This window comes from Macrotis lagotis, chromosome 5 (assembly GCF_037893015.1).
Source record: "Macrotis lagotis isolate mMagLag1 chromosome 5, bilby.v1.9.chrom.fasta, whole genome shotgun sequence".
NCBI lineage: Eukaryota > Metazoa > Chordata > Mammalia > Peramelemorphia > Peramelidae > Macrotis > Macrotis lagotis.
The window spans coordinates 266,095,500-266,109,404 of record NC_133662.1 but is presented as its reverse complement, the minus strand read 5'-3'; the positions used below and the strand labels follow the sequence as shown (position 1 = coordinate 266,109,404).

Here is a 13,905-nt window from a genome sequence, read left to right as displayed (position 1 = left end):
TTGATTTCAAGGCAAATTAGACTGAGGAACAAAGTTGCAAAGCAATGAGATGGGAGCTAGGTTTCATTTGCATCTAAATAAATAGTAATGCCATCCGTCACTTAGGAGTACCATGGAAATTTACTTTCTAGTTATACTGAGAGGACATGCTCAGAGTCTGAATTAAACTATTAAGCTGAGTTCTTATCAAAAGAAGGGCTATGGTTTTCTTGAAGGTAGCTGTAGTCTCATTCCAGAGCAGTATTGGATACCTTTTGACCAACAAGGGAAAACTGTGATTAAGAGGAAAAACAAAATTGTTGTTTCAGTAGATATATGCTTCCTCTTGGTTAGAAATTCAATCACCAAGAGCAATAGTAAAGGGGTAGTATTTTCTCTCTGTAGACAGGCCAATTGTCATGGAAAGCATCTGTGCCATTATATCATCTGCAGAATTATTCACTGGGGTCTTGGTCAATGTCTTCATTGGACTAGTGAATTCCATTGATTGGGTCAAGACTAGGAGACTGTCCACATTGGATTTCATCATCACAGGTTTGGCCATATCCAGGATCATTCTTCTTTGGACATTAATACCTACAACTTTTTTTAATAGGTTTCTATTTCCATAAAAACATTGATAATAAGTTAAGATTTACTAATACCTTTTGGTATGTATGTAGCCTGTCAAATGTTTGGTTTGATACCTGTTTCAATGTCTTCTTATTCCTGAAGATCGCCAATTTCTCCCATCCTGTGTTCCTCTGGCTGAAGTGGAGGGTTGACAAAGTGGTCCTCAAGGTATTGATGGGATGCTTGATCATTTCTTTGCTTATTTGCCTTCCAATGACAGAGGTAATGACTTCAATTTATTTTGATCAAAGAAATAAAGTGAATATGACTGGAAAAATTCAATTAAGTAGTATCAGCTACATTTTCCCTCTAATATACTTCTGTCTAGGGTGTTTTCCTCCTTTCACTCTATGTCTGATCGTTTGTTTCCTGTTAGTCCTATCATTATGGAGGCACACCCAGAATCTACAATTCCGTGTTACAAGCTCCAAAGACCCCAGAACAGAGGCCTATGTGAAGGCCATGAAATTTATGGTTGTCTTCCTGTTCCTCTTTGTGTTATATCATGTGTCTATCTTCATAGCAATTTTAAGCTTTTCTGTATTTAGCAACAAGCTGGGTACAATGTTTGTGATGATAATCATAGCCATATACCCTTTGGCTCACTCCATCATTCTGATTCTGGGAAACAACAAACTGAGGCAGGCCTCACTGAGGTTACTGCAGAAACTCAAACTCTACCTCAGAAATCCTGGAAAACTCTTCGGAACATAAACTGAATGCTAAATAAAAGTGGCTTTTTGAGGGCAGAGAAAACCATCATGGAATATTTGAAAATTTAAGAAATTTATCTAGTTTTTTTCTTTTTGATCATTATTGTGGATTCCAAAATTTGGGCTACTCACATCTAAAATACTTCACCCTTCATATGCAAACAATTTCATTGTTATAAAGCAGCAGAAAAAATATGGAAGAAAAACTGAAACAATAAATTTGTGAAAAAACCCAAAGACTTTCAGAGAAAATATTGAGGAGAAACATAGTGTTCTGAGAAACAGAGAGAACTGCTCTGCAGAAAAGTGTAGGAAGGAGAATGACTAAAATAATTATGGTTTCTTGGCTGTGTGGTCCATCACTTTATTTGTTTTGTGATTTTCTTTGGAGGTAGAGAAGATTATAACTGACAAAATTATAGCTGTTTGGAGACTATAGAAAGATTATGTAAAAAACAGGATTCATAATTGACAGAGATTTCTTGAATTTTATGATATAAAATAAAGAGACCCTGAATCAGGGATCTGGAAAATGTAAAAAAGCCAGAGAATTTATGAAAAGAAGTTACTGAAGATGGAAGAAGAACGAAGAGGGTGAATTGATCTTAACGAGGATGACAAGGAACCAGGTTCGAAGACATAGATGAGGTGCATCTGACCCAGCTGACTCTCCACCTTCTGCTAAGACATTGTTGATTGAAAGAGGAGCCTTGGTTTGGTGATTGCTGAAAGGTTGGAGCAGTTGCTATCAGCCACTTCACTGGGAACTGAATGCTGCTGTTTGTTGGGTTTATTGTATTCTTAACAGTTTGAGAGAGGGGGAAACCTGGAAGGGCCAGTATTTTTCTCTTTGGACCTTTCTGGTTTGAAAGGGGAAAACATGGGAAAGATGAAATTTCAGCTATGAGCTTCACTTTTCTGTGAGAAGCAGCTTAGAAGTGATTATACAAAGTAGAATTCACTGATCTGCAGTACTTGACAGATCTCTGGCCTAAGGAAATTGCTTGTCACTAATTGCAATAGTTAAATCCCTTCTCAGTGAATGAAATGGACTCACCACTACTTTATCCATTTAAAATCAGGAAAGAATTAAACCACAATATGAAAGAGAAGGGGGGGAAAGTAGAAGAAGAGTGGATTTATGAAGTGTACATTGTTCCAAAAGGGAACCAAGGCATCAAGGCCAGAATTATGAGTTATTGTGGGAACATAAGTTTCCCCTTTCTTGGACTTTATTCTAGATATGTCTAAGTGTCTACCCACACTATTATGAATGTATGGGTAAGGGTGACCCAGGCTATGGATAACTGGATAACTGTGATCTTTTGATTATTTCTTCTTTTAATTTCTATTGAACATAAGCTGTAATTATTTCTATACTTGCATTCTAGTAGGAAAATATTATGTTTATTCTTGCTTCTTTATTGTATAGTAAATGTTTCATGTATAAGACTTAATAGTGGGGAGCCCAGTGGGGCAAAGCCAAGATGGCAGAGTAAAAATAGGAACTCACCTGAGCTCTCCCCCCAAAACCCTCCTAAATACTTTTAAAGACTCTATATTCTAGAAGGGTAGTACTCCCCCCCAAAAGATGGAATGAAATAATTTCCTAGATCAAGACATCTAAGGTCAACAGAAAAGTTTTGTTACACCAGGGTGCAGCAGTTCAATTTTGGCTGTACTGCTGCTACTACTACTCTTGTCCACACCGATAAACCAAGTGATTGGTGGCATGAGTTTCACAATTATATTTATTATTATAATTAAAGGCATGCTGTGTAAGGCCATCCTTCTCATTTGCCTTTACCAGAATCATTCCACCCTGTGGTTTGATTCATAGGAAACAGGACTAAGGGACTTGGTCTGATTGTTGCAGGAGTGTCTTGGCCTTAAATTGGTTTTGTTTCCTCCATGGTGCAGCATTGATGCAAGACAGCACCAACTTGTGATATCTGGCAACAGAATTCAACTGCTATATCTTAACTCATCTCTTGATGGAGTAATCATCAGCATGTCCTTTCCTCTCAGATCTTCCCCCTTAGAGCTTCTCATCAGTATGACACAACAGAATGCAACAATCTGAAACAACCTGAGAATTTCAAAGGCCTAAAGGAAGGATTCCACAAGTTGAGAATGGGTCCATTGGTTCTGAGAGATAGGAAAATGCCATTCCAAAGGGTTAGGAGATGACTTCCAGTGCCCTTCCTCAATCAACTGGAAGTTGGATTAAGGTCCCCATATCTGGAGTGGCAGAGATGGGCACCTTGAGGTGTTTAGTATGGTAATATGGCTGATCCCAGAAAAACTGGTGGAAGTCCCAGGGAGAGTTACCTTTTGGGCCACTCTGGAATGGATTTGTCCCAAAGAAGAGACCTGATTCTTGGAAAGTATGATGGTTCCAGTGGAGTTCAGTGAACTTGAGCTTTGGGGAGTTCACTGAGCAGAGAAGCACAGACTTATAAGAATCAAGAAGACATTGCCCTAGTGTTTAAGTTATTGCCCATCTTGTCAGATTAATGGATGTATCAGCACAGACTGGGTTCCAGAAAACCAGAAACAGACCTTGGGATAACTGAATTAGTGGCACTGGGTGGTCTCCAGACAACTCAGCCCATAGATGGTAAGGAGATTGGATGATGACTCAAGGAGATTTGCAGGGATCCCATCGTGGGCACCAGGAGCAGGACTCTGGTGCATTGCCTATACTTGGATCTAAATCACAGTCCTAGTTCTTAGTACCAGAGTGAGGAGGAGCACTAGCCCAACAGAACTTGCAGTTGCAGGGGAGCAAGGATCCTCGATCACAATTTCAGGGTTGAAAAGTGTCCCTATTCACTCACAAACCAATTTATAGTAAGAATAGTAAACACACCTCTCCCCAAATCATACTACTCTGGAAGAACAAAAACAAAACTTAGAGAACTACCTCTGAAACTTAGGATAGCACCTCTCCACTTGGGAAACAGTCCCTCAAGTATAGAGCTAAAAGTCAAAAAATGGATTGAAGAATGAGTAAAACACAGAAAAAATAATTCTGACTATAGACAGTTACTATAATGATAAGGAAGATCAAAACACTTACTCAGAAGACAACAAAGTCAAAATTCCTATATCCAAAGTCTTAAAGAAAAATATAAAATGATATTGGGCCACAGAAGAGCTCAAAGAGCTCAAAAAGCTCAAAAAAAAAAGAGCTCAAAAAGAATTTTCAAAGTCAAGTTAGAGGAGTGAAGGAAAAATTGTGAAGAGTGACACAATAAAATAATGAAAAAAGAATGAATAGTTTGGTAAAGAAAGAACCAAAAAAGGTGAAAAAAATAACATGCTTTAAAACGGAATATGCCAAATAATAAAAGAGGTACAAAAATACAATGAAGAGAAAAGTGCCTTAGAAAACAGAATTGATCAAATACAAAAGGATATGCAAAAATTCACTGAAAAGAACTCTTTAAAAGGTAAAATTCGGGGGCAGCTAGGTGGCGCAGTGGGTAGAGCACCAGCCTTGGAGTCAGGAGTACCTGAGTTCAAATGGGACCTAACCATGTGGCCTTGGGCAAGCCACTTAACCCTATTGCCTTGAAAAATCTAAAAAGAAGAAAAGTAAAATTGGCCAAATAGAAAGGAAAAAAATCACTGAAGAAAATTGCTTAAAAGTTAAAATTGACCAAATACAAACTAATGACTTCATAAGGCATTAAAAAGTAATCAGACAGAATCAAAAAAATGAAAAAAACGAAAATGTGAACTGTTTCATTCATAGGTAACACAAATGATCTGGAAAAAAGATGGAAAAGAGATAATTTAGGAATTATTGGACTTCCTGAAAGTCATAATAAAAAAGAGTACAGTCATCATTTTTCAAGAAATTATCAAGGAAAATTTCCCTGATATTCTAGAACCAGTGGGTAAATAGAAATTGAAAGACTCCATTGATCACCTCCTGAAAGAAATTTCAAAATGAAAACTCCCAAGGATGTTATAGCCAAAATCCAGAGCTTCCAGGTCAAGGAGAAAACATTGCAGGCATCAAGAAAGAAATAATTCAAATATTGTTGGGTCACAGTAATTTGGTAGCTTTCACATTAAGGAATAGAAGAGTTTGAAATATGATATTCCAGAGGGTAAAGGAGCTAGAATTATAACCAAGAATTACTCACTCAGCAAAACTGAGTATAATCTTTTTAGGGAAAAATGAATATTTAATGAAATTGATGACTTTCAAGCATTCTTGATAAAAAATCAGAGTTGAATAGAAAACTTGATATTCAAATGCAAAACTCAAGGGAAGCATAGGATAATGATACTTATGACTCTTAAGAAATTCTTCATTATTAGGGTAATTAAAATGATAGATCACATGGATGTGAGTTGACTAAGATGGGAGGAGTTCTAAAAAATAATAATAAAAAAGGTATGAGAAATATAAATGCATTCAGAGAAGAGGAAAAAGGTAAAATGTACTAAATTATCTATCTCACATAATTTTTGATATGACAATCTGGTTTATCTCTTTTTAATTAAAATGAATAAATTATCTATTTTATTGTTTTTTTCATGAAACATTCATTTAGTTTTAAATAGTCTAAATAATTTTCTTATTTTCAATTTCAGTTATTTCTCCCTTGATTTTCAGGATTTCCTATTTGAAAGGGATCTTTAACATCCCCAGGACCAGATGATTCACAAGTGAATTCTAGAAAACATTTAAGGGACAATTCATTCCAACACTATATAAACTATTTGGGGAAATAAATAAAAGAGTCCTTCCAAATTTCTTTTATGACACAAATATGGTGCTGATATGTAAACCAAAAGAGCTGAAACAAGGAAAACTACAGATTAATTTCCCTAATGAAAATTGGCTGAAAATTTTAAAATTAAAACTCTATCAAGGTGATTACAGTAATATATCATAAATAGAATGCACTATGACTTCATGGGATTTATATCTGGAATTAAGCTGACTCAAGATTAGGAGAAATATTAGCATAATTGACCATATCAGTAATAAAATTGATAGAAATTATGTGATTACCTAAAATGATGTAGGAAAAAACTTTTGACAAAATTCAACATCTTTCCTATTAAAAACTCCATAGTGCCTAGGTATAAATGGCGTTTTCTTTAAAATGATAAGCAGGATATCTAAACCCATCAGCAAGCACTATGTGTAATAGGGATGAGGTAGAAACCTTTCCAGTCTGATGGAGGTTGAAGGAAGAACGCCTGTTATCAAAACTATCACTTTATAATCATGCTAGGAATGCTTGCTATACAAATAAGAGAAGAAAAAGAATCTGAAAGAATAGATAGGCAAGATAAACAAAAATATCACTCTTATACAAAGATATCGCTCTTTACAGATAATCTGATGGTATGCTTGGAGAATCCTAAAGAATCAATTGAAAAATTGCTTGAAATAGTTACCAACTTTAGCAATGCTGCCAAATAGAAAAGAAACCTTCATGAGACATCAGTAGTTCTATATATTACCACCAAATTTCAGTAACAAGAGATAGTGTCCCAATTTTCCCACATCCCTTCCAACATCTGCTATTTTCCTTTTCTATCATATTAACCAACTCGGTAGATGTGAAGTAGTACCTTAGAGTTGTTTTAATTTGTAATTGTCTAATCAATAAAGATTTAGAATTTTTTTTAACATGAGTATAGAGACCTTTGATTTCTTCATTTGAAAACTGCTTGTTCATATTTTTGACCATAAAATATTTGGGAAATGAAATATATTCTCATTCACTTGACTCTGCTTCCAATATATTTGAGAAATGAAGCCTATCAGAGAAAGTTGCTGAAAAATTTCTCTCCTAGATTTGTTTTCATTCTAACCTTTTTTTCATTTTAATTTTTAATCACATTTTCCCATTTATGATATTGGTAATTTGTTTTTCTACTTTCTAGTTTTAAATGAAATTCCACTTTTATTTTATTATTGAGTTCATCCCTTTTACACTCACAGTTATGATTACTGTTTATTCTGCCTTCAATCTTTTCCCTTTTTCTTTCTGTCTATCCTTTCATTCTGTCTCTCCTCAAGTGTTTTGTTTTTGACCACTGTCTCCCCCCCCAAATAACTTTCCCTGCATCTTTCCTCCTTCTTTTATCCCCATTCCCTCCTTTTCCTTATAGGTTAAGATTGATTTCTATACCCAACTGAGGGTATGTGTTATTCCCTTCTTCAGACAATTCTGATTTTGTTCAAATATTGTCCACTCCCCAAATTCCCCTCTCCTGAAAAGTATTTTCCTAACTCTTTTATGTGGGCTAATTTGTCCTATTCTATGTCTACCATTTCCCTTCTCCCAGTGAATCCCTTTTCCTCACTCCTTAATTTTTTTATCATCCTATCATAGTCAATTTCACTCTTAGCATCTCTATGTGTGTAAAATAAATATCTTCTAATTTCTCTAAAAATGATAAAATTCTTAGCAGTTACACATAGCTTTTTCATGTCGGAATGTGAATTATTTAAATTTATTGGATCTCTTTAGATTTTGCTTTCCTTTTTATGCTTTGTTTTATATATACATATACATATACATACATATATATATATATATATATATATGTATACACACACACACATATTGTTCAGCTCTGGCCTTTTCATTAGGAAATCCCTAAAGTCTTCAGTTTTATTGTGCCTTTTTTCCCTTCTCAAAGATTATACTCAGCTTTTCTGGGTAGATAATGCTGGCTCTTTTGTCTTTTGGAATATAATATTCCAAGTCCTTCAATCCTTTAATGTGGATGCTACCAAATGTCTTGTTATCCTAACTGAAGATTCATGATATTTGAATTATTTCTTTATGGATATTAATAATATTTGCTCCTTGACCTGGGAATTCTGGGATTTGAATACAATATTCTTGGAAGTTTTCATTTTGGGATCTCTTTCATCATGGTCAGTGTTTTCAAATTCTATTTTTCCCTCTGGTTCTAGGATATCATAATAGAATTTGGAAATTAAATCTTAAAAATGAATGTTAAAGTCAGTTTTATATGAAATTGGAAAAATGTCTTAAAAAGCTCTCCAAACAAGGTATGAAGTCAAAATTGAACAAAGATTCTTCACAAGTTTTAATAGCAGAGAGAACTATACTTCTCCATTTCACTTAGGAATGGAAAAGTTTGGGGCAGCTCAGTGGCACAGTAAATAGAGCAGTGGCTCTGAAGTCAGGAGGTCCTGAGTTCAAATCTGACCTTAGACACTTATTAATTCCCTAGCTGTGTGACCTTGGGCAAGCCACTTAACCCTATTGCCTTGCAAAAACTTAAAAAAAGAATAGTAAGGTTTAGAGAGCTTGAAAGACCATTTATGATAATTCAGGTAGTATATGTCAGAACTACAATCAAACCCAAGAGGATTGCGTAGCATTTAAGTCAGGCTTCTACAAGTTTGCCATGGATCCAATTTGTTCAACTAACTAAAATATATCTTAATGAATTTGCTAATCAAGAATGTGATAAGACTGCAAATCCATATTCATTCCTTGTAAAAATCCCTTTCTCTTACATTGTCTCTACATTATACTGTAGGCAAATTAACCTGAGGAAGAAAGTTCAAAATCATGACATAGAAACTGTCATTACTATCAATGGTTAGTAACAACACTGGTCTTTTCCTTGGTATTCCTTTCTAGGTTATATACCACTGGCAAACTGATTTCATGTAGTGTGTATATGTGTGTGTGTGTGTGTGTGTGTGTGTGTGTGTGTGTGTGTGTGTGTATGCAACCATATATAGAGAGGTAGAGTCAGAGATAGATTCTGCAAGAATAGAGACAGAAAGGTATAGAGATAGGCAGACAGAGACAGAGATATGAGACACAGAGACAGATGACAGAGACAGAGAGACAGAGAGAGAGAGAGAGAGAGAGAGAGAGAGAGAGAGAGAGAGAGAGAAGGAGAGAAGAATGTGGACCTCAAATAATCATTTTTGTGCCTGGTTTGCCACCTGTGACATTTACTTGTTGAAGATTGCCAGTTTCTCCTATCCCCTTTTCCTCTGGTTGAAATGGAGACTCTCTGGACGCTATTATACTGCTTGCTTATCTCCTTGTTTGTTTGATTCAATGATAGAAAAAAACAATTAAATACAGAGAATTGACAAGGAAAGAGAAAATAAAACAAGCAGGACCCGAGATTTCCTTTCTATTTTCCTTATATTCTGGCTAATCTAAAATTTATTACTACTTTTTAAATATTCTGATGAGGAGTTATTAGATCTACTCCATCCATCATTTGACTATTATTAATCTCTATGTTTTAAGGGTATTTCTGGCCATTAGCAAATTTGAGGCGTTTCTGCTCTAATCGATTCATCTTTTTTTATGGGTATTGCCTTTCTAGCACAGTAGCGGTCAAAAGATTTTAGTTACTCTAAGACACAGCCCTCTGACTCCTGAGTCTGTACACCTTCCCTTATGTGTGTATGTTGAAGACAAGTTAGTACAAGAAAGTGCAAAACAGTGAAACAGAATCTGTTCTACATTTACATCTTGGAAAGAAAACAATAGCTTTGCTGCTCAGTCAGCTGGACACATGGAAAATTATCGTCTTACAGTGCTGAAGGGGTTCAAGCAGAATCTGGGCACAAATTTCCTAGAAGAGAGGTTTATAAGAGAGAGCAGTAGTTGTTACAACCTTAGGCCATAACAGGCTTAAACACTTTATAGTCAGACCTAAGATTGGGATCAAGACAGAGGGATAAATTGTTGCTATAATATGAGGAAGAAAAAATCATCCTGCTAACTTTGATGGTAATTCATTCAAGAACAAGACTAATAAAGGTAGGTTTTCTCTCTTAAGAGTTTTCAAAAAGTGGAGAAAATCTGTGCGACTTGCATTTGGAGAGTGAGTTTCTAGTTGGTGTTTTGACCAATGGCTTTGACCTGGGTTAAGACCAGAAAACTTTCCTACTTGAATTTTTTCCTCATTGACTTAGTCATCTTCAGAATGAGTCTGTTAGGTATCATAACAACTCATGTCTTTTTCCTCTCATTGCATCCTTCTTTGTATATTTTGAGCAAATTGAGAGACTTTATTGTCATATGGATTTTGGCCAACAGTTCTGGTCCCTGGTTCTCTGCCTGCCTCTGTGACTTCTATTTCCTGAAAATTACCAGTTTCTCCCATCCCATCCCATCTTCCTCTGGCTGAAGTGTAGAATTGACAAGGGAGTCCTCTTGGTACTCCCAGGGTGCTCGTTTTTCCTCCTTTCTCATTTCCCTTACAGTAACATTGGTGTTGATACCTTCCAAACTTCTTGTGATCTAGAAAACAAAAAAAAACCCTTTACTTAGAAGATCCTAGAATATAAAGCCCATGTCTTTCCCATCCTGATATTCTTCAATATGGGGGGGGAGGGGAGATGATATCCCCTTTGTTCTGTCCATGATTTCTTGATAGTCTTGTCACTATGGAGGTGCAATTGGCAGATGCAGTTCAATGCCATGAGTTTCAGGGATCCCAACATGGAAGCTCATGTGGGGATCATAAAAACATGGTCTTTTTCTGCTTCGTTTTTCTTTTGTATAATTCAGGAACATTCTCAATATTTTCCAAAGAGCCAGTGATAAAAAGAACACTGGCTGTACTATTTACTTCAATAGTTATAACTATCTACCCCTTCACCAACTCCATTATCCTCATTGTGGGACACAACAAACTAAGATTGGCTGCCATAAGTGTATTATGGAAGCTCAGGGTCTGTTTCAAGGGCTAAGAGAAATGCTGATTTACATAAAATGTTGCATTTTCCAAATTTAAGCATCTCTGAGGTACCACTTCATAGCTCTCAGACTGGCCAATATGATCAGAAAGGACAATAATCAAAGTTAGAAGGGATGTGGGAAATTTGGGAAACTAATTGCTGGTGGACCTATGAATTCAGCCAACCTTCCTGGAGGGCAATTTGGAATTATGCCCAAAGGGCAATAAAAATGCATCCCCTTTGATCCGGCAATGAAACTTCAGGTCTATACCCTGAAGAGATCATGCAAAAGGATAAAAACTTGTACAAAAATATTCATACAAGCCCTGTTTGTGGTTATAAGGATTTAGAAACTGAGTGAATGTCCATCAACTGGGGAATGGCTGAACAAATTGTGGTAGATATACATTATGGAACACTATTGTTCTATTAGAAACCAAGAGGGATGGGAATTTAGAAAAGCCTGGAAGGATCTGCAAGATCTGATGCTGAGCGAGATGAGCAGAACCAGAAGAACATTGTACACCCTAACAGCAACCTGGGTTTGATGATTAATCTTAATGGATTTGCTCATTCCATTAGTGCAACAATCAGGGACAATTTGGGGCTATATTTGATGGAGAATGCCATCTGTATTCAGAGAAAGAACTGTGAAGTTTGAACAAAGACCAAAGACTTTTACCTTTAATTTAAAAAAAAAACACATCTTATTAAGTAATCTTGCTATCGCTTATTTTTTATTTTTTTCTTAAGGATATGATTGGGGGAAAATTGCAAAATTCAAAATAAATAAACAAATTTTTAAAAAAATGTTACATTTGTAAGGGTAATAGGAAACTAACACAGTTTAAACAACTTTTATAAGTTTATTTTCTTCATCATTGCAGATGAATATGGATCATGGAAACTCAATGCTATTTTCAAGATTATACTTTATTAAATAATATCTAAAGATGATAAAATATAATCTCTTAAGAACTTGATGCTTTTTTTATTCTCTCATTTTCCATTTGTACCCTTCAAAATTGAATCTGTCCTGTTAAAAAAAAAGTTAATCAAAACAAATTGATGCATTGGCAGCTTGTGCTTCATTCTGTTTATCATATCTCTACTGGGGGGTAAGAAGTATTGTTGTCCATCATACCTTTGAAGTCAAGATTTTTCCCTGAGATCTGAGTTCTATCATTTTTAGTTATCTTTATATTCCACATCAATGCATACAAATCTTCCATGTATTCATTAATTCCCTTATATTTGTCATTTCTTATATACAGTAGAATTTTACTTTATATAATGTTTATATACATTCTTTCACAGTTTGCCTAGCCTTTCCTAATTGAAGACATTTTTCTGTTTATTCTTTTTTGTTGTTGTTCCTCCCACAAAACTCACTACTAGGAATAGCTTAGTATATAAGAGAATTTTCTTTTAGTCATTACCTTCTTGGGCTCATAGTTCCAAAAATGGGATCATGGGAGTCAAAGGGTATAAATAATTTAGTGATTTTTTTCCCCTATAGTTCCAGATTGATTTCCAGAATGGTTTCAGAAATTCATTATTAATACACTAGCACATGAACTGCTTCCAATTTTTATCAGCTTTGTTGATTTGCTATGTATTAAGGTAAAGTGCAGAAATGTTATAATTTGGTATTTTTGTTATTACAGTGATTTTAAAGATTCATGTACTTGAATATTTTCTAAAAATTGTTAATTTCTTTGACCACATATTTTTATTTCAATTTGCTATGTATCTTTGATATTAGATTTTTATGAGACATTAGATACAAAGATTCTTCCCCAATAGAGAAATTTCCTCCTTATCTTTTTTGTATTGAATTTTTTTTAGGGTTTTTTTTTCAAGGCAAGTGGGGTTAAGTGGCTTGCCAAAGGCCACACAGCTAGGTAATTATCAAGTGTCTGAGACCAGATTTGAACCCAGGTACTCCTGACTCCAGGGCTGGTGCTTTATCCACTGTGCCACCTAGCCACCCCCGTTTTGTATTGAATTTTATGGGAAAATGTTGAATCATGATTTTGTCAAAATTGTTCATTATTATTTCTAACTTGTATTCAATTACAAATGTTTCTCCAATTATAGATTTGAGAGGATCTTTCTTTTATTGTCCTCTTTATATTAAAGAAATAGGATTAATTAAAATATTAGGTCATATATTTATATGGACAAGATTTTGTAAATGGAAGAAGAGGAAAGTCAAATCTAATTTCTGATAAATGTCTTCCTATTCTCTTAGAACCTTTAAAAGTCCTAATTTTTTTTGTGTCCTTGAGTTCATAAGGCATTATTGGGTTTGAGAATTTTTGATTCTATCTTACGTAGTCTGTTTTTCTATATTTTTTAACCACTATCAAATATTTTCAATGACTATTACTTTATAATGCAGTGAGATCTGGTACTCAAGTTTCTTTCATTCCTTTTTTCTTTATTTCTTTTGAAAGTTTGTTATAATCGCTCAAAGTTATTCCTGAAAATAACTTTATCTTTAATAGTTCCATAAAGTAATCATGGTAGTTTAATAGGAATAGTGATAAATTTGTAAATTAATTTAGATAACATAATTTTTTGTCAAAATGTGAAATTTACAGCAATAAATGATGCATATTTTCTAATAATTCAAATGTGTAATTTAGTGAATATTGTTTATAGTGAATTTTATTTGTCTTTCTCTGATAAAGTCTTGATTTTTGTGGGGTTTTTTTGGGAGGTGGTCTTTTGCCCCTTTTGATTAGTTTTCATCTCAATAAAATATAGAAAAAAATGTTGATTTATCTTGTATCTTGTCAATATAATGAAGTTTTTTCCCCCAAATCTCTGGGACTACATAGA

The 13,905-nt window shown here is 34.7% G+C and overlaps 1 protein-coding gene and 1 pseudogene across 1 annotated transcript; both read left to right on the top strand.

Moving 5' to 3' along the window:
* Window positions 1-398: 398 nt before the first annotated feature.
* LOC141490212 (taste receptor type 2 member 7-like) lies at window positions 399-1,326 on the top strand. The gene is given in 2 exon segments (XM_074190445.1): window positions 399-578; window positions 580-1,326. Coding segments are annotated over 2 exon segments (927 nt in total).
* An 8,900-nt stretch (window positions 1,327-10,226) lies between these two features.
* Window positions 10,227-11,070, top strand: LOC141489567 (taste receptor type 2 member 7-like; annotated as a pseudogene).
* Window positions 11,071-13,905: the final 2,835 nt, after the last annotated feature.